At 34.5% G+C, this 27,999-nt stretch overlaps 3 protein-coding genes across 4 annotated transcripts in view; 1 reads left to right on the forward strand and 2 right to left on the reverse strand.

Moving 5' to 3' along the window:
- Positions 1-164, reverse strand: part of LOC148620239 (zinc finger ZZ-type and EF-hand domain-containing protein 1-like) — a 78,277-nt gene extending 78,113 nt beyond the window's left edge. Inside the window, exon 1 of the mRNA XM_088580955.1 lies at positions 12-164. Within this exon, the coding sequence (XP_088437081.1) occupies positions 12-62 (51 nt within the window). The 5' untranslated portion in view covers positions 63-164. The remainder of the gene's footprint in view (positions 1-11) is intronic.
- Positions 160-27,998, forward strand: LOC148620241 (uncharacterized). Of its 2 annotated transcripts, none has more exons than XM_088580954.1 (25): positions 160-2,604; positions 3,583-4,158; positions 6,438-9,421; positions 9,804-9,839; positions 10,456-10,581; positions 10,870-10,963; positions 11,157-11,266; positions 11,583-11,930; positions 13,048-13,282; positions 13,714-13,811; positions 14,053-14,206; positions 14,606-14,971; positions 15,451-15,572; positions 16,329-16,556; positions 16,741-16,911; positions 17,234-17,394; positions 17,599-17,929; positions 18,591-18,975; positions 19,511-19,650; positions 20,622-20,763; positions 24,001-24,239; positions 25,431-25,608; positions 25,811-26,250; positions 26,462-26,720; positions 27,139-27,998. In XM_088580954.1, the coding sequence occupies exons 2-25, from the start codon at positions 3,726-3,728 to the stop codon at positions 27,651-27,653; spliced, it is 8,295 nt and encodes a 2,764-aa protein (XP_088437080.1). In that variant the 5' UTR covers positions 160-2,604; positions 3,583-3,725; the 3' UTR covers positions 27,654-27,998. The 2 variants fall into 2 exon arrangements, with proteins under 2 accessions (XP_088437080.1, XP_088437079.1); XM_088580953.1 differs by lacking the exon at positions 160-2,604 and adding an exon at positions 2,623-3,226.
- LOC148620242 (uncharacterized) lies at positions 21,217-23,390 on the reverse strand. The gene is made up of 2 exons (XM_088580958.1): positions 23,167-23,390; positions 21,217-21,827 (listed from the first exon to the last, which is right to left on the reverse strand). The coding sequence occupies exons 1-2, from the start codon at positions 23,342-23,344 to the stop codon at positions 21,403-21,405; spliced, it is 603 nt and encodes a 200-aa protein (XP_088437084.1). The 5' UTR covers positions 23,345-23,390; the 3' UTR covers positions 21,217-21,402.
- Position 27,999: the final 1 nt, after the last annotated feature.

The raw sequence follows: 27,999 nt of genomic DNA on the forward strand, positions 1-27,999 counted from the left end.
ATCTTCCTTACTTTAGCGTCACCAAAATCTTCAGAGTCACTGTTGCTTCCTGTATTTCCCATCCCTAAATATAAACGTCATTTCAATAACAGAAGATAACTTTCTTTTCCAAATTTTCTCAACCAGGGTCACAGGAAGTTGAGGGACGGTAACTCTGATAGTTGATCTTAACAATCGGAACTACTCGATCATTTCCGTTCATAATATGAACGTTTCCCTGTGTAACGAGAAAGTATAGTGAGAATTTCCGATTGTGTGAGGAAAAAATGTTAAGAGTAATTTTGACTGGAAATAATTGCGCAGGTTTAAGTCTGTTACTCGTATGGACACAAAGACTATGAAATTCCTTGTTTGTAAAACAAGCAAAACCAAAAAATGCATTGATATTCTTGTTCATTACCAGGGACTTAATATATAATTCCACTCACTGTCATAACGTATTAATTTTGAAACATCATGATAACCAAGAATGCTAGTCACACACGGGCAGTGAACTTCCAAGAAGTCTATTTTCCAGGAAAAGGAAAGTCTTTGTCTACTTGAAATATCTAAAAATAGCATATGTAATGGCATAGACCTGTAATTAAATTTAATTATAGGAGAGTTCTTCGTGATGTCACCATTTACCTGTGATTCGGTTTTAGTTGGCAAAAAAATCTATTCAGTGGTATGGGGCATCAACTTTAAACAAGGAGTTAAACATATTTAACTCTTTGCTTTAAATCATCATGTTTTTCATTTTTTTAAGATAATTGAAAAATTCTTATGATTTCCAAAATTGCAAGCAAAATTCTTTTTATCCCTGGAATTTTTAAATAAATATTCAGCAATTAGACTATATGTGCTGAGGTTTACATATAAATATCACTACAAATTTATTTTTCAAGTAAAAGAGTTATAAATTCACATACAAAATATGAATTATTTTACATAAATGAAACATTTTACTGAAAATTGGGATTCTAGTCACGAAATTGTCAATTGTTTATTTGCCGGCCAATTTGACACTTAATGCTATGCAAATTAGTGAATATGACATCACTAATGAGATTGGCGAACTATCAGTCTCTGGTAGTGGATATCCAGATAATCTGTTATAAAAACTCAATATGAGGGGATTGTAGTAGTCGGTCCAGATACTCGGTATAAGTCAATATGTTTTAATATACGTAAAATTGTTGTGGGCTATATCTAATATAAAATTCAATTTAAATATTTTAAAATTGATCATATACTCGACCCCCCACACAGTCATTCTAGTTGAAAATATAGACACTTCGCATGTAAAGGTATCTTCAGGGCCTTGATTAGTATAACAATATGTCACAGTCTGGATGCCTCCTCCGTCTATATACCGGGTAAACTTAAAGTTTGAACACTCTATATTTGCAACGCGAAAGAAAAAAATGATTAAAAAATCAGTTATATAAATAAAAAGGGACCAAATTAAAATTAAGAAAGTTACAATGAAAATATTGAGGAAGGGAATAAACTAAAAATACAAAAATATCATAAAAATGTCAATTTTTAAGTAGGCTTATTAATTAGCCTACTAAGTAGGCTTATTAATTATCAGTAATTGCCCCGGGGAAAATTAGTGATACTGGGCAACTTCTAACCCTTAATTAGCAATTTTAAACTCATTGTTATGCAATAAAATTGAGAGAGGTTCCTTTTATCTTTTTAATTGTAGCAAATTAAAAAAGTTAAACAACCATTCAGGCACATTTTTATTCGTCTTTTGTCTAAAATAAAAATAATAAATTCCGTGTATTTTCAGTGGTTAAAAAAATAATATGACTATTGTTACCCCTATCCAGCCTTCATCTTTAATTAGGCATGTACTTATTCATCGAAATCCATCCAGCTTTTTTTTTACAAACAATTGGAGAAAATCGGGCAATCAAAAGCCAGACAGCAGAAGCATATAAATGTTTTATTACAAGTGACTTGATATAATAGAAAGGTCGAAGTTCAATGTTCCAAATTTGACAAACTTTAGCTTCTATTTTATTGAAATACTTGTGTTTTTAAAGGCATTATCTGCTTAATGTAAAATTGATCGACCGTAGATAGTAAGGTCGATCTCCTTTTGTGCCAAAAAGGGATGATATTGCGCTTTTTTATTTTTCAAATTCGTAGTTAAAAAACAAGAATCCTTTTGCACCAAAGCACTTAAGGTTAATTTGCAATTATCTTAATATTATTATAATGATACTATATATGATAAATTGCTCGTTGTAATTGGCATGAAAGACCCCGTAACCGTTGTTAGTTCGGCGAACAGTGGAAAGAACTGTCCAAACTGATGGCAGAAACATAACAGAATCGCCAGTATATGTTGTCAAGAGGTTATCTGAAAACTGCTTAAATGCACAGTTCATGGTATATTTGGTACGAGGTCTTCTGTAAAATAATCACAAACATCACAAATCAGGTTTAAGAAAAGCTAAACCAAACATTTGCTGCAGGAGCTCACTATCCTTACGCTTATATTCCTGGGAAAGTCCAAGAATCTGAATCTTGCGTCACCAAGAAACGACACGACAAAATCTGGATGTCTTTGAAATATATGGTGTCGCTACCGTTAAAGATATTTTACAGGTAAACTGACACGTGGAATTGGTAGTCTTTTTTGACGAAATTCAACTACGGGGAAAACTAATTTTGGCCCAATTTAACTACAATGCCCGACAATAGAAATTATCGTTACGATTATAACGATTATAACTATACAAGTAACGTTTTGGTTGACACAATGTTTATGAATGTATCATGTACATATAACAATCGTCTTATTCGAACTCATAATCTTCGTATGATTAAATATTCAAATCGATACCTACCAATAAACGTTACCATGGCGACAAATTTAAGTGTTACTTACTTGCATGCAATAATACCAACTTCTTTCGTAATAATCACTTGTATCAAGTTAATTACAGATTAATTATTCATGAAAATTTCGCTAGAATACAAAAATCTCGTCAAGATCATACGAAGGTGTTTTTTACCATTCTCCGGAGGACCATATGTGCCAAAAGTCTTAATTAAGTTATTGTTTTTGGTCAGAGTTGATTTCGTAAATAATGAATTATATCTTAGGTAGCTACCCGTTTTTATAATATCTTTTGGGGTGAAAAGATGTCTTTTTGTATTTGACTTGGCATGAGGCTAAGTAACATGAAAATACGACAATGTTTTGGGGTGACTATAATTCTTCTGGGTAAGTTTCATTTTTTTTCAATATTTGTAATTTATACACACAGCTTTCAATTTGCTGTTATTTGTATGAAATGAAACCATTCCTGGAAAGTGTGAACACAGTTGATTACAAAATATCTATAATGATAAAAAATGAACAGAAAAAAACAGAGTGCTACCGAACTGAACAAGGAAAGAAAATTAGCGTCATTCGTATATTTACATTTTGAAAAGAATGAAATGTTAAATAGGATTAAACTGAGTTATACAGCTATAGCCCCATTTAAAATGGTCTTGAGTTAGTTATTTACTCTCGCTCTTTTATGTTAAGTTGTTAATAAAAAGAAACTATTCATCTGGGTTTTCTTTCCTTTTCAGGATTTGCTGCCAAAGTACTTGGTGTTCGATTTCAATACTATGAACACGATGATTTGGACTTTCAACGTGATATAAGTTTGTCAGGTTCCCATGCAATTATTGGAGACTTCCCACACTGGTGTTTGGGGAACATACAAAAATGTATGGATGGATTCTCAATCAAAACTTCCATCAAAATGTTACATAAAAATGTAGACACTTCAGAAGTATTCATATTCTCAAATGGAGGCGGTTCTTTCTCGTCAGAAGGATTTTACTTATTCAAAAAGCTCGGGGATCAATACGAGGCTGGCGTTACCAAAAGCAACCAGAAATGGCGGGTAAATTTCAGATTAATTCCCGACCAACTCGTTAATTTTTTAATGACTTGGAATGAAACCAGTGGACTTAGAGTGTATGTGGACGAACTTGAATACAAACAAGATCTGCCTGAATCGTATGAATATGACGGTGATTTGTTTGACACCTATAGTCATTTCCTTATTGGTAACAATATGTATGGTGAACCTCTTCAAGAAAACCTCTTTGAAATTGAAGAAATTGAGTTCTATGATAAAATTATTGACAACAAGATGGGTAAGCATCATTAAATTAAAAAAAAACTCTACAAACAAAACATAACGTTAACGGTTTTGTATATTATTTTGCTACGTTGACCCTATAAAAGTTTTAATTGGAAGGGATCTGTTGAGATGATTTCTCCAGCATAATAAATAAGTAATGATACACAAAATAGCATGAGTGACGCTCAGAAAAGAAAATCAAAGACTGAAGTGTTCAAAGTCGCTAATCGTTAAATGTTCTATGCCACTGATTTTGGCTTCCTTTCAACATCCGAAATGGCACGATTGCGATATGCAATAAAATCGGGTGACTTCCGCTAGAATCTTGGTTCCCTTGACATGATTACTCTTTCATAACCGTGATGTCCCTAATGTTTTTCAATCAAAACAACTGATTATCATGAAGTGCGGGTAATGTTTTCGTTCCACAAGTTTAGCGATCTTTGGGTCGCTTGTGATATTGGCCAGGGAACCAGATTAGGAAACAGATGAAACAACTGACAATGACTATAAATATATATCGGGTCCCTGATAATGTATATGACTTATATAGTCAGTTGTAACGAGCACTTGTGTCTGAATCGGAAACTGGGTAATGTTCAATGCTAACCGGTCATTTCATCTTTAAAATGTAATATAAACTTTCCGTTCTCATAAAAAAAACATAGAGCACATGTGCATGATATTTAAGAGGTACATGTTGATCTCGTATGAAGCTAGAACAATGAAGCTATAACGATAAACACAGCACCGATCAGCAGCATAATGTGGAGTAGTAATATATAATTTTGCAAATCATATGCGAATGTAAAGTTTTGAAATTAAGAACGCAAGAAGTTGCAGCAGTGTGGTGGACGCATTTTTTCAACAAACGGTCGGCATTCTAATGGGAACAAATTGTGCTCCTCTACTTGCTGACCTATGCCTTCACTTTTATGAGGCTGACTTTATAGCTGATCTGATCCGAAAGAAAGGATATCGTTTAGCTAGATCCTTTAATCTCAGTTTCCGCTATATAGATGACGTATTATCATTAAACAATCCTAATTTCGGGGATTTGATACATCGCATCTACCCCAAAGAACTTGAGATAAAGGATACCACAGACACTGTGAGGTCAGCCTCATATCTTGACCTACAGTTAGAAATCGATGGTAAAGGAAAACTATTGACCCAACTTAAAGACAAACGTGATGACTTTTCATTCAGAATTGTCAAATTTCCTTTCATCTGTGGAAACATCCCTTCAGCACCTGCGTATGGAGTGTTCATATCACAGCTCATACGTTATGCCAGAGCTTACCGAAACTACGCGGACTTTTTATATCGCGCTAGAATTCTAAAAAATAGGCTTCTGGAACAGGGTTATGTTGCTACAAGATTGAAGTCATCACTACATAAGTTTTGTGGTCGTCATCATGGACCGCTAAGGTGTATCCATCTGCACCATGAAAACTGATTTGTTCAACGTGTCATAGTTTTCCTTTCCTCTTTCGTCTACCCCGGACTTGACTTTTAATGAGCAACTCGGCGGGTGTTTCTAGAAAATCAGAGGACGCTTACCCTACCGGTGCACCTGGTCCACGCTCCCAGTTTTTGGTGGAGTCCGAGTTGCTCATTTGCTTTTGTTACTTTGTATGTATGATTTTAGTTACTTTATGTTCATTGTTGTGTATGTCTGTTTTCCATGTCTGGTCTTTGTCCCTGGATTACATTCTTTTGATTACCGCTATAACCTTGGTTCCCATGATTACTCCCTTCGCAACTTAAGGTTTTTGTGAATTGCTTAACCTCTGTGCATTCACGCACTTGGAATATAGAACAAAGGATGCCTCTAGAAAAAATATCTTTAATAGATTTTACAATCATGACAATAAACACGTCTTCCCTACATCTATTGAAAATAGCTCAACCAAGAACTGTTATAAAACACTACAAACCACGTCTTTTTATGTACATAATAAATAGATATAATACATTAAATAGAATTTTACAAAATACACGTTTTCGATTGAAACCATAATGTCCATTTCCGGTAAAAGAGATAGTTGCGTTCTAAGAATATTTTTGGTAGACTTCAATAATGTTTGTATATGTCCAATCCCCTTTTCTTTTCATCTTAGCAAAATATATTAATTTAATATTAAACTGACGTTCACACACTTCAAGTACATTAAGTTATAACTGCTTTAAATACTTCCCAGTTCTCACACTACTTGCAAAAGCTCTTTTATTTTTGTGTTACTAGATTTTGCCTACTTCTTGTTACGTGCAAAAGTTTTTTTCCTATAGGTAAAGCCGTTAATCGTCTTGGGTGCGTGGACAACATTCCAGCTAACGCCATGGTTTTACCTTTAAACAGTTCAGACACTAGCAATATGGTTCAACAATGTAGACTAATGTGTAGCCAATCTTTTGACGCAAGGATAACGTTGTTGAGAGATTCCATGTGTTACTGTGCAAACATCAATGACCTGGACATTTTAACCACGAGTCATTCTACATGCAATGGCGACCAGCTGAATGCATACCGTTCAACGTTTCTAACTAAACGAAATCCCTACACAATTGATGTTAAAGTCCATCGACAATCGAACAGACTATATGTAAAACCGCTCGAATCAGTGCGAATAGAGATATTATCAAATCTACCTCACTTCGTCAGTTTCAGTGTTGACATGGGCGACGGGATAAAAATAACCACTTTTGAAAGGGAAGTGTACCATTACTGGTATCAAGCTGGTAACTTTTCAATAGTTATTACTGCCAAATTAGGCTCTATAGATGTCTCAGGTAACAAAACATTTTTGGTCGAGGATGTAGACGAAGGCATTGCTCCTGAAATGGTTCACATTGCAGGATTCCATGCTACGCACAACCAGAAAGGAATGTTTGATATATACTTTGCCAGTAACTTTTCTACAGTCTGCACGGTAGATTTTGGGGATACTACAACCAAAGTCGAAGTTCGATCAGGATCAGGAAACATGTTTGTATCACTGCACAGATTGGAACACAGTTTTAGGCTAATCGGTCACTACAACCCAAGTGTAACCTGCCAAAATAATTACGGTGATAAAACATCGAATACTATGTTTACTTCAAAAACATTTGACATCTTATTTGACTATGTCACCATCGATAATGAGTTCAGAACTCAGTACGCACAGGGATTTCCATACCTCGATACTTCAGACATTTCAAGAAATACGAAAGACTCGCTTCCCTTCAAAGACAACAATGGTCTCATTTCATTTCCATTACAGCGTCCTTTTGAAAATCTTTTATCATTTAACATCGGAGATGAATCTGTCCAAAAGCGAATCTTCTATGTCCAGTCAAATCTCACTGAAGCTGAAATAAGAATAGACAATTTGGCAGACGCCTGGATGCTAACAACAAACATCACCGTAATCATACCACCAGGATATCAAACTTTTGTAAATTGTACATTTGGTTTATCTGTCGATGAAATGTTTTACGTGTACGCGTCAGATTATGCAGTGGTTGTCGAGTTCTTGTTTAATTACACCAGCATCGGCTATTATGATGTTGTGGTGAATACCTTTAATGACATCAGCGAGACTTCAATTTCTGACCTCATTTCAGTGGAGGTCCCCATCGACACAATCGAAATCACAACAAGTAATATTATTGACAAGACTGATCCAGTCGTTTTGAGTATCAGTTTAAATATGGACAATGATGGTCCACAAAAAGTAAGATTTGATATCGACCATGGAGACGGTCACATTCGTACTCATCACTATTTCAGCTCCACAAAATTGTTCACGTCTTACCAAAACTCCCATATATACGCAGATTGGGGTATGTATAGAATATGTGTTACAGCTATGAATGAAATAAGTAATATAACCGCGTGTACAAGGGTCCAAGTAGGTCAAAACATGACATACAATGACATCCAGACAGACACCGACGCTCGAGTTTCGACTAGCAATTACGCGAGCGTAATTTTGACTAGTACGTCAGGTTCAGATAGGACCTATATTGTTAACTTCGGAGATGGTCATCCTTTTACGTTTACCGACCGGGAGTTGGACGAAGGAGAAGTTGTAAGTCATGACAGTATAATTGATGATGGTAACACGACTCATGAAGGATCTCCATTACAAAGAAATGCTTCAAACGCACTATCTACGACTGGAAATGTGTTGCTCATGACTACAGAACCAACTTCTAGGTCTCAGCAAAGTACTGGAGATCACATGCCCAAGTCCATCGCCAACAGGACATCAGACGAAACAATAGAAGTTTACCATATCTATGAACGACCTGGGCAATATCGAGTATCGATGACTGTACAGAACGAATTCTCAGAACAAACAAAAGACCTTTGTCCAACGATAATTGTCGATGATACGGATGTAGAAAACTGCGAAAAGCCCGATGTATGGTTCGATGGTATCGATATATCGCAACCTTATGAGCGAATAAGATCTAAGCAGATAGACATTATCGTTAACGCTTCGTCGTCTTGTAGCGACGTCTTTATGTACTCATGGAAAATGACTCGGTTACTTAACGGTTACTACAAGACATTTAGTAGCATTTGTGAAACAGATGGTAGCAACGGCATTTTAACAATTCCTGAAGTCTTTCTCGGTTTCGGTAACTATAAGATAACAATTACGGTTGCTCCAGTTGGCTACCCGCTTGCTGCAACCTCCAAAGTCATAAATTTGAAGATAATACCTTCCCCACCAGTAGCCTACATAGCAGGAGATGACGAAATGTGGTTCTTAACATTTGGTACCACCACTATAGACTTTCAGCAATCAAGAGATCCCGATTTAATATTAAACAAAAGAAAAGGGATCGAGTACGACCTTTTCTGCATGCCAGAAAATGCATTTTCTACGATAGAAGACGACGATTTGAACACATTAAGGGGGAAATCTATGTACATTATAGAAGACACCTTGTTTGGAGGAAAAACAAAGAACCCTGCAAGGTTCTATGACTACGCAACATGCTTGGATCCAGAGAGCTTAACGAATGCAACCGCAGACATCACTTTGTCTGGAGGACTGTTCAATATGCCTTCAAGATTTTTCTCGTCAGAATTTCCCAAAAAGACTTTTGTCTTGTACGTTACCAAAGATGGGCGTACCACAAAAGCACACAGGACCATTGAGTTGCGAGTGTCCAATTCTACGGACGCATTCAGTGAATTAGACGCATTGCTGGCGAAGAAAGACGTAGCAGGGGTGTTGGCTGCCGTAAATATTCTTTCATCGGGAGTTGATGGTGGGGTAAGTTTTTTTTTCATTTATTGAATGTAGGAAATATTTTTCATGTTATTCAAAATATCTTACATTCATGAACTTTTCTAGAGAATTGCAGACAATGAGACCCAGCAACAAAATAATAACTGTGACAAAACACAACAAACTATAGTTTACTTTTTCGAATGGTCTTTACATTGTCTGAATAAAAGCGATTCCATTGGTTTTGTAAATTTTGGTGATACAACTGTAATTGCAATTAAATTTCTTAACACATTTATCTAAATCGTATTTCAATAATTAACCATGACACTACCAACCGCTATATTGAAATCACTATGTTTCTTTTTAACAAGATACGAATTAAAACAAATACAAACCATAGATGTTAGTTTTTGATATTTTGCAGAGCAATAGTACCGCTGCTCAAGAGGAAGCGGAACAGGTGGGTATGCACGTAATGACAAGAGAACACTTTATCTTCTAGAATGCTCCATAGTATACTAAAATTGACAAATTCGATAATTAACAAAAACGCCGCCGCTTTTTTTGAGGCGGTATAATTAAAAGCGTAATCGCTACGGATCAATATCATAAAGAATATGAGAGAATGGTAATAAAAAAAAATTGGGTATTAAAATGACACATTATCCATTGTTCTGTATTTTTAAAGCTGTTTAAGGATAAAAAATTATGTAAGAAATAAAGGGTGTATATACAATATTTCAAAATTATGTTTTTCACTTAATTACTCCGTGACATAAAACAAAAGTAAACTATGTACAATAAATAATATTTATGATTGATAATACGAATAGGACGATGAGAAAACAGTTCAACTGGTATGATATATTAATTTTTAAGGAAAACATATATATTTACGCCAATTGTACATAGTAATTTTCTAAACTGCACCTTTGACGTTTTCTGAAAAAAAAAGGTTGGCTGAAAATTGTGGCGGATAGAACATTTAGGTGCGAACATCATGCTTATTAACGACAGAGTAAAATAATGATATAGGCCAAAAGGGAACTATGATATGTTATGGTATTTTTTATTAGATGAAAGAGGCTCTGGTTAACTATGTCGAGGCTGTGTCAGACAAAGTACAGAATGTTGGACAGTGTAAAATGGCAGCTTCAGCAGTTACGTCGTTAACTGAAGGGGAAATTAGCATGAAAACTAGGGTAGGCTTGAGCCATGTTTATTTTGAATGGAAAGTTTCATGTACCAAAATTTTTAACATGACGATTTTCTAGGTCTTTAGTTTATATCGACATTTGATATATCTCTGTCCGTAAGCTATGAATACACAGTTTACAACAAAACCAAACAAAACGAAATTCTGATTTTACTGAGATAAAGAGATAATTGGATCTACAATATATTTTCTTTCTTTTTTCTCCATTTTTTGGGTATATAAGCTTACGTTTCTGTAATGACTATATTTACTTGTATATTTGACTGTTTTGTAGTCTAAAGGATGCGGCGCTATTGCCAAGACCTCAGCCAGTATGTCGTCCAAGTTTGCTGACGAACCAATGTCCACTTTGACAAATGTAGCCGAAGGTACTTTTATTACCAGTTTCCAGTTTTTTTTGAAAATTAGAGAATGACAATTCTTAGATTATTCGAATTATTTGTATTATAAATTACTTATTTAGCCTTTATATGTGCTCAAACATTTGATTTTTCATAGCACAATAATAGAGAATAATCATCGTGCACTTAAAGTATGTTAGCTATCATTAATATTTTACAGTTGGACTTAAAGGGATTAGCAATGTGCTTCCGAAGCAAACAGAAGAAAAGAATGAGAAAACGACGAAACGAACCAAGAGGCAGCTGGAAAAAGAAAATTTGGACGTTAAGGTAAGTTACAGTGATGGATTTGGTTAAGTTCGTGTACGCTCAATGCCGAAAAGATGGTTTTCTTTTTCATTCCATGTGACCTTAATAATTTTTATGGAAATTTTGTCCTAACCGTACGCCTAGTAAATGTTAAAATTTTCATAGATCCTTTTTGCTTTCTGTGGCTACATGTTAATTTTTTTTAATAATTATACTGCCTTTGCTTTTAAAAACAATCCTTTTTAAATTGCATGAATACACTCTACCTTAATTGGTATTAATTACAAAAAGCAACTCGAATCCTAAATAGTACTGACATAGGCATTTTGTGTCTCAGGTGGATCACTGTAAAGTAGAAACAGAGGTACCACAAAAGGAGACTGATGAAACAGAGGTAGAAGAGGAGTTTGATGACTATAACTCCCTCATAAAAAGGAACGACCTCCTGGACTCAGATGAGCTCGTCTTTTTCTACAACTGTCTCTATAGCTTTCCAAAAGCTTTCCGCGGGGCTGTTCGTAAATACGGAAAGATAATGTGGTTCCCAATGTCAATTTTAGATGTAGAAAATGATGATATTTTTAGCAAGTATGCTGTTGAATGGGAGCCTTTTGATGTTGATGAGTTCATTAATGACTATTGTCGACTTGAAAAGCGACGGTTAGATCGTGAAAGACTTGAAGCTGTAAGTTATAACAATATAAAAAGAAAAAAATGCATGGGTCAGTGTGCTCCTTTTTGAGATATAAGCATTTGAAATTTTGGCGGGAAACGGATTTCTCTTGAATTTTTTGTTTTCTGTAAGTAAGTTTCATCTATGAAAAACTCGCTAAAACAAGGAATTTATGAAAACTTCTCAAATAACATTTCAAGGTGTGTTTAATGAAATTATAAAAAGAAAATTGGGGGTCACTGGGCAAAATATTTTAATGCTATGAAATGGATAAAACCAGAGGAGTCCGAAAATCTGACAAAATCGCTGAACATGAGAAGCGAACATCCTTAAGTTATGTTCATACCTTTGCCATGACTTATTTACTTGAATTAACCCCTTTCATCATTTGCAGGGCTTGTCTTTGAAGGTTTTCCATTTTCTTCGGTCAACGGCGAGCTTGTCTTTCTGATCCCATGTCTTGCCATGTTTTTTTTTCTTCTCTTCTGTCGATATTCTCCAGGGCTCGTTTTCGTTGTCCTTGTGGATTCCATCTCAAGAACTGGTTTACAGTGGGGCCTTCTTAGAGTATGCCATATGAAGGCTCACTTTCTCATTTTGATTTGTAATTCTATGGGAAACTGGTCTGCCCTTTGCCATAATTGTTCATTAGTCACTTTATCCTGCCGTTTTTAACTGCTCACTCATTTTTGATCAGCCAAAACAAAAGATCCAGACAAAATGTAGATTTAACTCAAGAAAAATGCCCGCGGAAATCTTAAATATTGGTTCAAACTATAAAATAACCTGAAACTGACGCAAAAATGGTCTTGATTCCTGCTTCCAGCAAAAACCATAGGGTAGGTAGGTATGGAATTATTTAATTTTCCAAAAAACATTTTACATTAAGTTAATGAGAAAACAATTTAGACTTTAATGGTGCTTGAGCCAAAATGCCCATAAAATGTTTAGGGTAGGCACAAAAAAAAATGGATAGGTACATTTGGTAGGGTAGCAGAAAACAGACATATTATTTTGTTTTGCCTAAGTAGCAACTTTGTAAGTGTGTTTATGTTTACATAAGCGATTATCATCTTACTACGATTTGAAAAAAGCTTTATCTTGAACCAATTCAAATATATATAAATAGGACGAAAGTGTAGCTATGGCCAGTATGAACGCAATAGGAGATGTTTCCAACTTAATGCTTGGAAAAATGGAGGCAACAAGGCGACGACGGAAACGTCGGGAGGCGATAGGGAATGGTACTATCATTCCAGACCCAGATGAGGAAGAAGATGAAGGAGAGGACGTCGACCAAAGCCTCACGATAGAGGCAGATAATGTAGCAGTACAGATGCAAAACATTGATCCAGACGCTGACGGTAATAAGTTCTATATACCGTACAGCCGGATAATTTTTGCGGAGTGCTAATTTTGGCGTATTTAAGCGGTCTCTCTATAAACGCCAAAATGAATTTTGCGAAATATTTACTCTGAACTTAAGCATAAAATGCACTATTTAGCATCCGCGAAATTATAAGCGGTACAATTTTTCGTGTATTTATTTGCTTCCAAATCCGTCAAATTTTACACCCGCTAAAAATAACCGCCATTTCGTCGGTATTATTTATTGCTAAAAACTTATAATCTTATAAGTGTTTAGATGTTTTTCTTTGCATCGATTACATGTAATATGACAATCTATCAAACCGATGAAAAGTTTGTGATTTAATCTAACTTTGAATAACGTTGTTGGCAAATTCCAGTAAACCATATTACTAAAAAGTTAGTTTTTAAACCATACGTTTTACAGGCGAGCAAGCGATGGGTACGGATGCCGGTGGTGCCAAACTTGACTCCAGTTTATTTGGTACTATGGGAGCAGAGGACGGATGTAGTGTTGGTGCCACGGTAAGATTTAAGGACAAACAATTTTCTTTAATAAAATAATTGTAAACGTAGTTTAAGTATATAATTGAATAAAAAAATGATGAGAGTACATTTCAAGTTTCAGAGCATTATTACAATTTTTTAAAAATTTTGTTCCAACTTTTTTAAAGCAAGTCCTGATCTTTACGTGGAGCATCATAAGGAACACGAAGATTTAGGTATTATGAATGAATCACTGAAAATTCTGTTTCGTAAACTGCAGGTTACTGTCAACCAAGATAATCCTTTTACGTTTGGTAATGGTACAGACTCTAAAGTAGGAACCAGAGTTGTTTCTATAGACCTTAGCAATCCTTGTACTGGCCAGAAAGCATTGGTCCAGAATACAACAAAACCTATTGTTGTCGAAATGGATGGTACGTTCAAATAGATACATTTTTTTCACATATTAAATGCATTTTTAATTTGGGTTAGTTGATTTTATTTTTATATTTAACAAATTAGTAACTCCTCGCATTGGTTTGTTTTTACATACCATGTAATACAACATGATCACCTAAATGTGTTGTTTTTTCTTTCAGTGTGACGAATCATCGTTATTAGCAACATACATACATGTACGATGTTTATCATTCAATATTGTTCTATTGGTACCAATAATTTGTGATTTAAAAAAAAAGACATTTTTTTAAATAACACATTGACTAACTCTTTAGTTATCTGTTGTTTAGTCTCATACTGTTGTGTCTCGTTTTTTATTATAGTCTTTGGATTCACTTGTAAATTTTCAAATAGTATGATATCGGTCTTTGTAGGAAATCCCGACAAAATTGACTGTCCCATGGAATTCATACTTTGCCTGTCTCGAAAAACATCCGGAGAAGACCCGAGGGAATATAACTACCACCCGGTTCTGGTTGAGACCAATGATTCTACTATCCATTTCACTATATGGCCCGATAGGGAAGGTGATCGATTCCAAGTCTTCATAAAATACGAAGACTATCCGAATGCCACGTGGTACGACCATACGGCCATTATTCCACACGATTCAGACGCGTTTAGTCACATCAACGCGAACGACTATCCCGAGAAGAGACGGTATCTGCAGCACACATATTTCCCGCCGCAACACCTGACTAAGTTAAATGGCACTTACAGAATTGCTATAAAGCTCTATGGTACTAAAATAGATATTTTTATTTTATCATTTAGATGTATTTTATATTTGAAATATAATAAATAGCGACAAAAATACCAAACATAAAACAGGACAATTAAAAGAATCCGAAGCCAAAAGCATGACCAAAAACGTGGAAGCAAGTAACTGAGACGATTTACATACATAATTTATACTGCATAATAAAATATCATGACATATCAAAACTCAAGATAAAACATGACAAAAATTCGAGCACTTGCAATATGAACTCCTAAAATAAAATCTCATTAATTTTTCGTTTTCTACTGAATTTTGAACAATAGGAAGTTGCCTTTTGTAATAAAATAAGTAAGAAGTATTCATTTGCATTCCACCACTCATGTCAAGCTCATATCAACGTATTTATTAAATGTTTTATTCACCAAACTATTTCAATATATGTGCAGTAATACTGAAGCATACATTAGAAAAGACATTTTTTGTCTTGTTTTTTTTTAGAGAAAACTAATGTAAATTTTGACGAAACAAAGGTGTGTTTGAATTATTCTACACAACTTATGATATCAGGATGCAAGTTCTGGAATGAGGAGGAACAGATGTACAAATCTGATGGACTATTGGTAGCTATTTCATTTATAAAGTCTTTTACATTAATAACACAATTTATACCTAAGAATGAAAAACTTAGTTCAAGATCAACTGGCTTCAATGGACTTCGTTGTTCTTTGAATCGAGAGTCACATGACACCATATAAAAAACAAAATACAGATCGGTCTGTTTCAGGTTTGCATATTGAGGTAACTTAATTAAACAAAGAATTATATATATAGATCAAATTACTGTATGTTTGGTTCATTGTTTTGTTATTTGTAATAAAACATACGAAAATATGAATACAGGACAGAGGAACAGGACGAATTCCTCAGTCTGACAGAGATAAAGAGGACTTGAGGTCCATTGACTTTACACTTATGCATTGCTTTTGAAAATTCTTGTGACTGACAAGTGCATCAATCACAGAACCAATTTTTTTTTTGGGGGGGGGGGATCCAGACACTTTGAAAAGGAGGGGCGCCAGTCGGGGTTCCTCAAAAAGGGGGCGGTAGGACATTACCTTTTTTGTCAATTTTACACATAAAATTGACAAATTTTCGAATGAAAAAGAGAGGTGTCAACCCCTGGATCCACTATCACTGAATTCACTGAATTTGTTTTTTTATTTATACCATTTTCAAATACCAATTATTTGACACATGCAATCCAAAATTAGAACCACAAGTAAAACAATACCAGCCTGACATTATCATGTAACTGTAGAAAAGTATTCCTTAGTTTAAGTTGTGTTCTGTGTCAAATTTTGATTATTAATCTATAGGTATCTAATGACACAACAATTTGGAAGACAATATGTTTATCTACACATTTGACGTCATTCGGCGGAGATTTTGCTGTACCACCGAACACCATAGATTTTAGCAATGTTTGGGCTAAATTTGACCCTGTCAGTAATCCCGCTGTATTCTCAACAGTGATTGCTCTTATTGGAATATACGTTATATTGGTGATATGGGCGAGACGAATGGACAAAAAGGATCTCCTGAAGGTAAGACGCCTACAGTACGTTTACGTATGACTTTAATTTTACACTGTCTACAAACACACGTGAAAACATCACAGGTGTATACTCCGCATTCTCATGTTAGAACCAGATATATTGTAGTTTCCTTTTTAGATTAGACATAGTCATGTACATGTATAAATATATTGCGATATTCTTACCTTCCCAGTGGGGTGCTACTCCTTTAGAAGACAACCTACCGACGGACAACTACCATTACCAGATAACTGTACAGACAGGCATGAGGAAAAAAGCCGGTACCACCTCTAAAATTAGTTTTGTATTGTCTGGTGAAAGTAATGACTCTGGAGCTAGGAGGCTGTACGATGGTCACAGGAAGGTAGGTCGTTCTAAAAGTCATCTCAACATATTACTATACCATGGCATTGTTTATATTTATTATTCATATTATGAAGTGGCAATTTTTTTTAATTTTCTTGTTGTAACTTCTATCTAATGAAAACTTGTGACTATCATGTTTTTAATATCACACTGGAACACCTAGTCTACATGGTTATTTCAGACAAAATACTTCAAAGTTCTTGAATAATTTGAATTGTTACTTTTTTAACAGTTTTTTAAAACATACAAAATGACCATTTCAGGTTCAATTTTAACTACATATATGATTTGTTATGACCGAATTTATTCACTTTTCACAGACATTAAATGAAGGCAGTATCCTGAACTACATTTTGAGTGTTGAGCAATGTTTGGGACCATTGTCCTTCCTGAGAATTTGGCATGACAACAGCGGCAAAGGAAAATGGAAGTCCTGGTTCCTAGACCAAATACAGATATCGGACCTTCAAACTGGGGAGAGGTAAAAAAAATCGAATATTTTAATAATATACATCTAGGTACATTTCCCTTTTAATGTTTGTGCGAGTAGAACACCCTGATTTAAAAATGATGTTTTAATAAACAGCCTTCATATAAAATGTATTTCAATTGAATGTCTATAACTCATTAAGTATTCGACATAGTCAAAAAAATTTTCCACGCTTCTTGTGTTTCTCCATTTTAGATACTTCTTTCTCTGTGACCGCTGGCTTGCTGTTGAAGAGGGAGACGGTATGATAGATCGAATTATCCCCGTAGCTGGACGGGAAGATTTGGCGGCATTCAAGCATCTGTTTACGTCATCTATCAGGAAAAAGCTCACCAGTGACCACTTATGGTTCTCTGTGTTTTCACGTCCAACTAGAAGCAGTTTCACCCGTGTACAACGAATTTCTTGTTGTATGTCCCTTCTATTCATGACTATGATCACCAATGCCATGTGGTTTAAATCTGACGAACGTGAGGGCCAGACCAATGCTTTACAAATCGGACCCGTATCGTTCACCCTACAACAGGTACTTAGATTATTTAGTAAGATATATACATAACCCCATCTTTTATTGATGAGGAATTATTGTTACATAACTTAATCTCTAACATTAAATTTACAAAACCATCTTTAGGTTTGGTATAAGGATTCTTGTATATCGCTTTAAAGTAATATTGGAACAATGTGCGACTTAATTTAACACCGAAAAACAGGAAGAGGTGGCGGTGGTGTAGTGTGCTTTAGGTCTGGTTTTATGTGGTCGGCTTATTATGTACCTTTTGGACGAACACAGTGAAGAGTTTATCAGTGTTCAGTAGATATTTTATACAGCAAGATTCCAACTCTGAATTCCTTTTCTGAAAGAGAAAATCGTTTATTAGTTTGGGGATGGACGGCGGGGACAGATAATTTTTAGATTCGGAGATGGTGTTCCAGGTTTCGAAATAAAGGTCAAGTTCGATTATTACAAATATCCTTTTTGTCGTTTCGGAGTTGCAGCCCCTTTTATTGCAAAAAGGGACTCGGAACCTTCAATGCGGGAAAATCAGGTTTGCTATAAATTTGACAACCTTTGTTTTCACATATATACAAAATTGTGATTTTTGTGTGTGCAAAACTAGCATTATATAATGAAAAGATACTTGATTACACAGGCTTTCTATATGTTTTATGTTTTAAATTATTAGGTGTTTGTCAGCTTTGCAAGTACAATGCTAGTATTCCCAGTTAACTTCATCATCATCACATTCTTCCGACGATGTCGTCCAAAGAAGAACGCTGTCGTACAGATGCACCAACAAGCACCAAAGAAAGGAAAATGGAAGAATGTCACTAGCTCATCCCAAATATGGGGCAATGCTCCCAAGAGAAGCAAATGGAGGAAGTTCACAGACGCTCTGAATAACATTACGAACTTCCATCAAAAATCAAAATACGGAGCAGACGATATTGACCCTGACGAGGAAGACAAACCTAAACCAAAAATTGTTGGTTTACCCGAAGAAAAACAAGCTAAAAAGAAGAAGAAGCCGGGAACATTTCCTCACTGGTGTATTTATATTGCTTATGTCTGTAAGTTTCAGGTTTTAACAAATATGATTTATTTGTTTTGTGGATCACAATGGCATAAGCATTTAACGCCTTTCTTCCAAGTCATACAATCATATGATTTATTTATATGGTGTCCATTCTTTTATTTTATAACCATTTTTAGATTGCTCAACTGGATCAAATGGGATAGGACACAAGTGAGTCAAACTTATAAAGTCTTATCCCATTATTTTGTACTATGTCTTCAAGTCACTATGAAGCGATATTGTAAGACAGGTATCCCGGAAACTAACCATATCTTTTAACCAACACTTTTTTAAAAACTGTAAACAGCTACAAAATGCAACAACAAAAATAGCAGAAAAAAAAGGAATGGTCCATTGCGTCTTAAAATATTTTATATATTCAATGAAGTCTAGTAAAACAAGGTACTAAGTATTTTCCTGGATTAGGACTGAACTATTTTATGTTGTGTTATTTTCCCCTTTGAATCAATATTCATGCTGTTCGAAATTGATGTAACTGTCTAGAACAATGATTGTTTGTATATTTCCAGTGACAGTATTGAGTATAATTGTACCCGGATTCTTCACCATCTTATACAGTATGGAATGGGGACCTGAGAAGGCGAACGAATGGTTGACAACATTCCTGATGTCTTTCTTTCAATCAGTTATTGTTGTACAACCAATTAAGGTAAAGGCACATGATATCGGGGTGGGGGGGGGGAAGGTTATGTTGCTACTAGATCAAGTCATCACTACAGAAGTTTTATGGTCGTCGTCATGAACTCGGGGATCGTTACGGTTAATCGGTCTGCACCATGAAAACTGATTTTGTTCAACGTGTCATAGTTTTCCTTTCTTCTTTCGTCTACCCCGGACTTGACTTTTTATGAGCAACTCGACAGATGTTTCTAGAAAAGCTTTGGACGCTTACCCTACCGGTCCATGCTCCCAGTTTTTAGTGGAGTCCGAGTTGCTTATTTACTTTTGTTACTTTGTGTTTATTATTTTAGTTAGTTTATGTTCTTTGTTGTGTTTTTCTGTTTTCCATGTCTGGTCTTTGTCCATGTATTACATTCTTTTGATTTCCGCTAGAATCTTGGTTTCCTTGATTACTCTATCAGAATGTGAAAATTAATTATGTTACGAAAGTTGGTGGAATACGAAAGGAATAATTATGTTGGAAGCACACCTATACATATTGCTATACTGTCTGTTAATTCATTTGAAATAAGTTTTTATTGGGGTCTAATTAAACATTGGTCAAGATTAGATCTTATGTAAAAAGTGTTAAATTATACTAGAGAATGAGAATCTCATAACGGTAATCTATACGAAATTAGTCTATGACCTTAGAATAACTAAGGGTCAGTCGGAGAAGAAATGTTCTTCTGTGCATATATGGAAATTGTAATATGGGACAAATCGCACCACGGACAAGTCGTCACAAGTTTACTAAGACCTAGCATAGTTCCCAACTGAAAGTGCATGTTTTGACAAGGCATCCCTTGCCTATAACTTGTTTCACCTACAGTTTATAAATCAATGGAAATTTATACAATATCTATTAACATGATTGCCTTTTATACTATGGTCTCTTTTTGTTTCTGAGACACTTTTAAATCAGTTTTTTATTTTGAATGATGTTCAATTCATTTACAGGTGATGTGTTTGGTAGCTTTTATTGCATGTGTTCTGAAGAAACCTGACATAGATGAGGAAGATGGTGCCAGCGAAGATATAAACAATGTTATCGCTGCTCACGACGAGGAAATGTTGAATAAAGGACACGAAGAATTGGATGGTAAGATATCAATCATTATATTTTCTTGTTTCGATAGGTATTTGGTTCTTTTAAGACACATACAATTTGTTTTTTCTTTTATTATAACTATAGTTTTTTTCCGCTTTTGCACTTATTGCAATTTTACGCAGGATATTGTAGAATATATGGCGTGCAGTAAGAACGTTTTACAAAATAAGCTGTAGGTTGTTGGAACCTCCACATACAATGTTTAACATTCTATAATTTAATTTGACAGAGTTTGAATTGTCTCAATTATTGTTGGTTCATGTCAGCCACTGTTCTGTGTTTTTTTTAATTATTTCCTTATCGTGTTTGTTTCTTAATTTTGAGTATTTGATATGTCTATTATTGGGTTTTAATTTGCTTGGCCGTTGGTGATTTCTCTTTGGGTTCACATCCGAATAAGATTTGAAGTTAGATTTTGATACTGTGTATTAAGGTATGTCGAAGAAAGCTATGAATATTTTTATTGTTATGCTTCCTTTTATCTAAAACTGTAAAACAATTGTTGCACTTACTAAGCCACACTTATCAAAACATGAGCGAAAATCATAACAACCCTCAATTCTACGGATGCAATTAGACCAGATCCGTTAGTCCAAAGTTTCTTCAGTCCGTTTATTCACATTTCATTATTTATAAAAACTCCCGAATGAAAAGACCCATGAATGAACTTTTTGCATTATAAAACTCATCGAAAAAGTGTTCTGAAGTATGACCTGCAGTTTGAATCCAGACATGGTCTCCTTTGTTAACATTGCACAAAATAACTCTTGTCACAGAGTTCCGTTCACTGGCAGGTAATACTATATTCAATCGTGCCTTGATGTTGTTTTGAACTCTAAGTTCTGTATACACCTGTTTTGAATTATAGGTCATAATTGTCCACGAAAACATATAAATCCCAGACAACGGAGCAATAAATATTCCATCTCCTGAATTAAAGTTTTTCCCATCATCAATCAGGACACTATCAAACTTGACGATTGAATACACCTGTAGTGTTATATCTCCAGATAGCTCTACATAGAACATAGGCCTCCTTTTCTTTTTATTGTTGTCTGCAAAACAAGATAAAATAGAACAAGCAGTCAACAAAATGAAAGTCAAACTTAGTTGAACGAAATGGTATCAGCCGTAGATTTGTTCAGTATATGTGTTAAATATCCAGAGAGCTTTGCTATTATTTGGCGTCCGTCGTCGTTAATCTTTTTTTTTTAAATCTTCTCCTTCTTGATACTGATGGACCAAATACAACCAAACTGGGTATGAATGGTCCTGAGGGTGGTATTCTGCGTAAAACTCACATGGGAATTGTTGATCCGTCGAAAAACATGGCCACCGTTACTAGAAATGGACCAAAGGGGTCTCCAAAACTGATAGGTTTAGCTAAATTTTGACAAGGATAAAATGTTCAACATGATGAGATCTATCGGTGGTTACATTTTCATGTAAATCTTTTAAAATGTTTTTCTTCGGCATCTATTGCTATTTTAATGATTTTACTATTGAGAAAAAATCTCAATAGAAACTACTGAACATAATTTAATGAAAAATGATATGATCGTCCCTAAGGAACTTTTGTATAAGAAAAAAAAATATGGCCAATAAAAATAAATCATAATCTAAAGCACAACCTCAGTTAAAATATTATGCATTCAACAGTTATTTAAAACTTATCTTGGCTTATGCTTCTTAAAGTACAGACGTACAATTATTAATGTGAATTCAAAATACCCCCCTCAAAGAAACAAAAAACTTAAGCAAACAGACAAATAAAAAAAACAAAAACCTTGTTTTTTTAGTTATTAAATCAATTATTTTAACAACCGAATATGACCTATCTGAACAATCATCACTGGTACTTTGATCAAACCTAGAACAAGGTGTAAAGTTGAACTGTCTAATTTTAAAAAAAGAAATAAAATGTAAAATGTAAATGAGTTACAATGGCAATTTAAAATGACTGTCATTAATCATTAGGGTAACACAATTTAAATAATACATAATAAATTCAATTCAATATTTTATTAATTGAATTGAATTGAATTGAATTTAAATTGACTGTCATTAATCATTAGGGTAACCTAATTTAAATAATTCATAATAAATTCAATTCAATATTTTATTAATTGAATTGAATTGAATTGAATTTAAATTGACTGTCATTAATCATTAGGGTAACACAATTTAAATAATTCATAATAAATCAATTATTTGGCTTTTATGACATTATGGGCTTGATATGTGAAGCCAGTGAGACCACGAAAGGTGTTAACACAGTTTTCTCTGAGTTATTGAACTTTTACCCAATTCATATTTACTTATAAGATTAAAAAAAAAATATCATTCTTTAAAACTGAACTGAAATTTTACACACAGATGAATGTTCTAACGTACCTATATTCATTGCTGTGAGATTGTCTGTAAGGTTCTGAAGGCGGACTTCATATTGGACTATGGTATTTTCCAGCGTTTGCAATTGACTTTCAATGTCGGTGTTATTTTGGATAGATTTAGTTTGCAGTGAACCAAAACCGAAAACAACGACACAACTACACCATATTTCAAATTTCATTGTTTCCAAAAGCACGCAACTTTTCTACTAGAACAGAATTTTATGTGAAACAATCCTATTTATATGGTTTGCTTGTATTGAAAGGAAACGTCATATTAATGTCATGTTTGACAATCTGACAGATGTAAGTGCTGTAACAATTAGCCGCGAACTTCTACTTGACCTAACTAAAATTATTCAATATACTAGCATATTAATTATGTAATGAAATAATTGTTTTAATAAGGATGTTGCCATACGTGGAGTGTTTGCAGTTATAATAATGCTGAAACACAACAAATCCCCGATTGATTTTCCTCTCTGCCTCATTCGAACATGACAAATATTTCCAGCTGTACTTCTGATAAGAAAGAAAATCATGTTATATACATGCACGTGTTTCGTTTCGTATTCTCAAGTTACTTCATTTGAAAATATCCACGCTAGTTTTCTTATAATCTAGAGCTAGATTCTTTCCAAAGTATTGTCGATTTTATGGAATCTTGCCTTTTTGAAAATATTAAAACACTTCTTGAACACGCTCTCGTTTACACAAAAAAAAACAACTCCAGTCTGTTATTTGAATACCCATAAAAGGAAGAAAAGAACAGCTCACTAAAGATAGTATTATCTGAACGCATAATTCATTGTATTCATTAATTTGTATCTTTCAATAGCTATTGTTGAGAAGAGGAAGAGGGCCAATGAGGAATGTCAACCTATTGATATGGAAACACTCAATAAAACAAGAGAGGCTCGAATGATGGAGATAAAGATGGAAACAGTCGTCCGAGAAATAGCTATTTATTTGTTATTTGTTTTGATTTTGTTTTTCCTATCATACCAACAAAGGGACTCCTTTTCGTTCCGAATGGCATCAAATTTGAAGAACCTGTACGACAATGGGTTTTCTAGTGTAAGTTCATTTGTGATTCTTTTTGTCGAAAATGGCTGAGATACATTATAAGTGGTGCTTTTCTTAAAATGACTTTTATGCTTCATTTGCTTTGTTTTTGAAACTATGTAAATATCAAAATAACTGGTACACTGGTAAACAATCTTTGTTACTATGATTTTATACACCCCAAAGAACTTGAGATAAAGGACACTATGAAGTCAGTCTCATACAATGACCTACTCTTAAGAGACTGGTGGAAAATGAAAACTCTTGACAGAACAATAAGACAAATGCGACGCCTTCTCATTTTATGTTGTCGACTTTTCTTTCATATGTTATAAAAAAGGAAAGATATGGTGAAACGCAACAAATACACCATCTTAAAACCCTATAAGAATAGTAAATACTTCAAGAGATCACCAATAGGTCTTCAGTAAGTGCAAACACACCTCCAGGTAAGCTCTGAAAGGCCCGACAACAAAAGCAATAGTCTATGGTAAAAGAACGATGACACTCCTTTAAAATAAATTAAAGAGTTAATAACGATTCATTAATGACCAACATTGACATTAGGGCGAAATCATCCATTTCTAAGCAAGTATGATGGTGCTTGCAGAACATCCGTTCTACACCTACATGTACGTATGGAGTATCACAAACCATACATTATGCCAGAGCTTGCCGAAACTACGCGGATTTTTTGTAATGTGCTAGATTTCTTACACTTAGGCTTCTGGGAGAAGGTTATGTTGCTACAAGATTAAGGTCATCACTACGAAAGTTTGTGGTCGTTATGGTGTATCCATCTGCACAATAGAACCAATCTGTTTCCGGTGTCATTATTCATTTACCCCGGATGTGCCTTTAATAAGCACTTCGGTGGGTGTTTCTTGAAAAGCAGATTACGCTTACCCTACCGGTGCACTTGGTCCATACTCCCAGGTTTTTGGTGGCCTCCGAGTTGCTTATTTACTTCTGATTCTTTGTACCTGGTATTTTGTTTTTTCATGTTCTTTGTTGTGTGTAAGTCTGTTTCCCCCGTGTAGTTTTCCTCCCTGAAATTTAATCTTTTGTTTCCACTCGAATCTGTGTTTCCTATGGTATTCTTGTGGAAAAACTACTTTAATTGCACACGTCGATAAAAATAATTATATGCAATTACTATTACTTCAAGAATGATAAATATATACATATTTGTACAATTAACAGATTACAACAACAGAGCAGTACTGGAAATGGGTGGAAGCCAAACTGATACCAGCAATGTATGCCACACATTACGACAATGGTACAGAGATCAAGAAGTGGTGGGATAAGCGTTGTACAGCAGATTTAGCATCACGACGTGTTGGAATACCCAGATTACGACAGCTTAGAGTCAAGCCTGGTATTTCATAAGTTTTGTGATACGTTAAAAATGCTCCTTTCAATTTTGTTCATTTTATCATATATCATTTCGAAATTGTATTCTTACAACAAGCACAGAGTTACTTATTTTTTCTATCAATACTACTTGAAAAAAGTTCTTACAAGTTTCTTTATATAGGTTTACTTCTTAACATAAAAGTGGTAGGATTTGTACTTTTCAGACACATGTACCGTGAATAAACGTCTCAAGACTCTGATAAATCACTGCCGAGACGAGTACGGTTGGACAGACGACGACGCCAAAGACTATTTCCCCGGATGGAAAAAACCCGGCGACGAAAGTAATTATACTTCCAGTATGTTGGAAGGCGTAAAATCACCATGGATTTACCAAAATTCGTTCGAACTCGCCAATGCTCCATATGTTGGAACGATCTCGACTTATAAGGGTGGTGGATACGTAGCCCAGTTTAAACTAAATGTAGACAGAACAAAGGAGATGATTGCTGACTTAAGGAAAAACATTTGGATAGATATACATACCAGAGGTCTCTTCCTGGAGTTTACTGTTTATAACCCGAATGTGAACTTGTTTGGATCCATGACCATGCTGGTGGAATTCATGCAGTCTGGTGGAGCAGTAACAAGAACAGAGTTCAAGGTAATGTTGTCTTTGTTACTGCATTGGCCATCGTTAAAAAATGAATTTTAAAATTCCATTTTTGATGAAGAAAATGTAATATATTTTATATCAGCTATTGCTTTGAAATTTATTTCTATAATTTCTAACAAAAAATAAATGATCGTACAAATTACTTGAATAGAAATAAGTATCCTTCATTTTGTTTTTTAATTACATTTCTTAATTGCAGGTTTTCCGCCTCCTCAGCTATATTGGTGGAATGGGAATCTTGGTTATCATCTTTGAAGTTTTATATTCCTGCTTCACTTTGTACTTTTTTGTACGTTTTGTCAAAAAGTTAAAGAAAGAGGGAAAGAAATACTTTAAATCCTTCTGGAACAAACTGGAATTTGTTTTGATGGTGTTTTGTGTGACTGTTATTGCTATGTATGCACTGAAGCATATCCTTACCAGTGTTGCGATGGATGCTTTGAAAGACAGAGAAAGAGGTAGGCTTACGTAAGAAATGTCTTCTTCGGTTATATGTTTTCATAGAATTTAATGCTCCGTGTCTTTACTAGTATTGCTGATGACTGGTCCTTACACAGAATCACAAATAAATGGTAAAGTTTGCATAACATTAAATGTTTTTTGCTTAAAATGAAGTCTTAAATTTCAATTAATTTTTTTTTCGTGGATAATTGAACACATGTTTTGCACGTTTTACGCACTGGTAAAATTTGTAACGCGAGGTCTATGTAATCTGCTTTTTATTTTTTGAAAAACATATGGTTCACTCCCTCTTAATAACTATTATCTTTAATGAAATAATCTAAATGCACATTCATAATTACATTGTTACGCTTCGTATTAATCTATAACTACTGCATGAATAGATATAACGATACATCTTTCTATTTATTTCAGCCGGGAACGTAAACTTTAATTCTTTGGCACAATATGATGAACTATACAGCTACATGGTTGGCATAGTGGTATTTTTAGCCACCATTCAGTTTCTAAAACTGCTCCAGTTCAACAAGAAGATGAACATGCTTGGTGACACTGTCAGTCTGGCAGCAAAGGATCTAAAAGTATTTTCTTTTGCATTTATCGTCTATTTCCTTGCGTTTACAATGTTCGGTTTTCTATTGTTTGGAACGACTTTGTATCCGTTTTCCGGGTTCATTACAGCAGCCGAGTCAATGTTTGCATTCACCCTGGGTAGTTTTGATTTTGCAGCAATGGAAGCCTCCCAAAAAATACTTGGTCCGATATTCTTTTTCTTGTTCATATTCATCGTATACGTTGGTCTGATGAGTATCTTCCTGACAATCATCGCTGATGCATTTAACACAGTCAAAGAAAACGTTGCTACCCAAACTAACGACTATGAAATTGTTGACTTTATATGGAAGAAAATTAAAGGTGTTATTGGCTAGCGTTAAATCAACATGTGTATTTAGACCATGGAGAACGGAATGATGGAAGCGTAACTATAAATGTTTAAGTAAATTTAATGTTTAATCACGGAATTTAGACAACAAATCAAATTTTGATTTGATACAGTTCACAAAAACTGTTCATAATCGTTTGTTTGTCACAAGTCGTATATCAATAATATCGGCATCAATAAGTTCTCAGAAAACAAATACAAAAAGCTGTGATAATTGTTTAACTAATTAATATTTATTTGTTTGTTATTAATGTTTATGTTGTATTATGTATTAAAATTGCGCAGTAAAATTGTTAAATACATATGTTAAAGGTTCAACTAAACGGAAGGTA

This window comes from Perna viridis, chromosome 4, assembly GCF_037379345.1.
Source record: "Perna viridis isolate PV_CMFRI_1.1 ecotype Kerala chromosome 4, ASM3737934v1, whole genome shotgun sequence".
NCBI classification, from domain to species: Eukaryota; Metazoa; Mollusca; class Bivalvia; order Mytilida; family Mytilidae; genus Perna; species Perna viridis.

Excerpts from the sequence above, each read along its gene's own strand:
- LOC148620241 (XM_088580953.1), top strand. The coding sequence starts at position 3,169 with ATGAGGCTAAGTAACATGAAAATACGACAATGTTTTGGGGTGACTATA. Across the intron at positions 9,840-10,455 it reads CTCAAGAGGAAGCGGAACAG|ATGAAAGAGGCTCTGGTTAA; the intron begins GTGGGTATGCAC and ends ATTTTTTATTAG. Across the intron at positions 16,557-16,740 it reads ACAAAAAGGATCTCCTGAAG|TGGGGTGCTACTCCTTTAGA; the intron begins GTAAGACGCCTA and ends TTACCTTCCCAG.
- LOC148620242 (XM_088580958.1), bottom strand. The coding sequence starts at position 23,344 with ATGAAATTTGAAATATGGTGTAGTTGTGTCGTTGTTTTCGGTTTTGGT. Across the intron at positions 21,828-23,166 it reads TCTCACAGCAATGAATATAG|ACAACAATAAAAAGAAAAGG; the intron begins GTACGTTAGAAC and ends CTTGTTTTGCAG.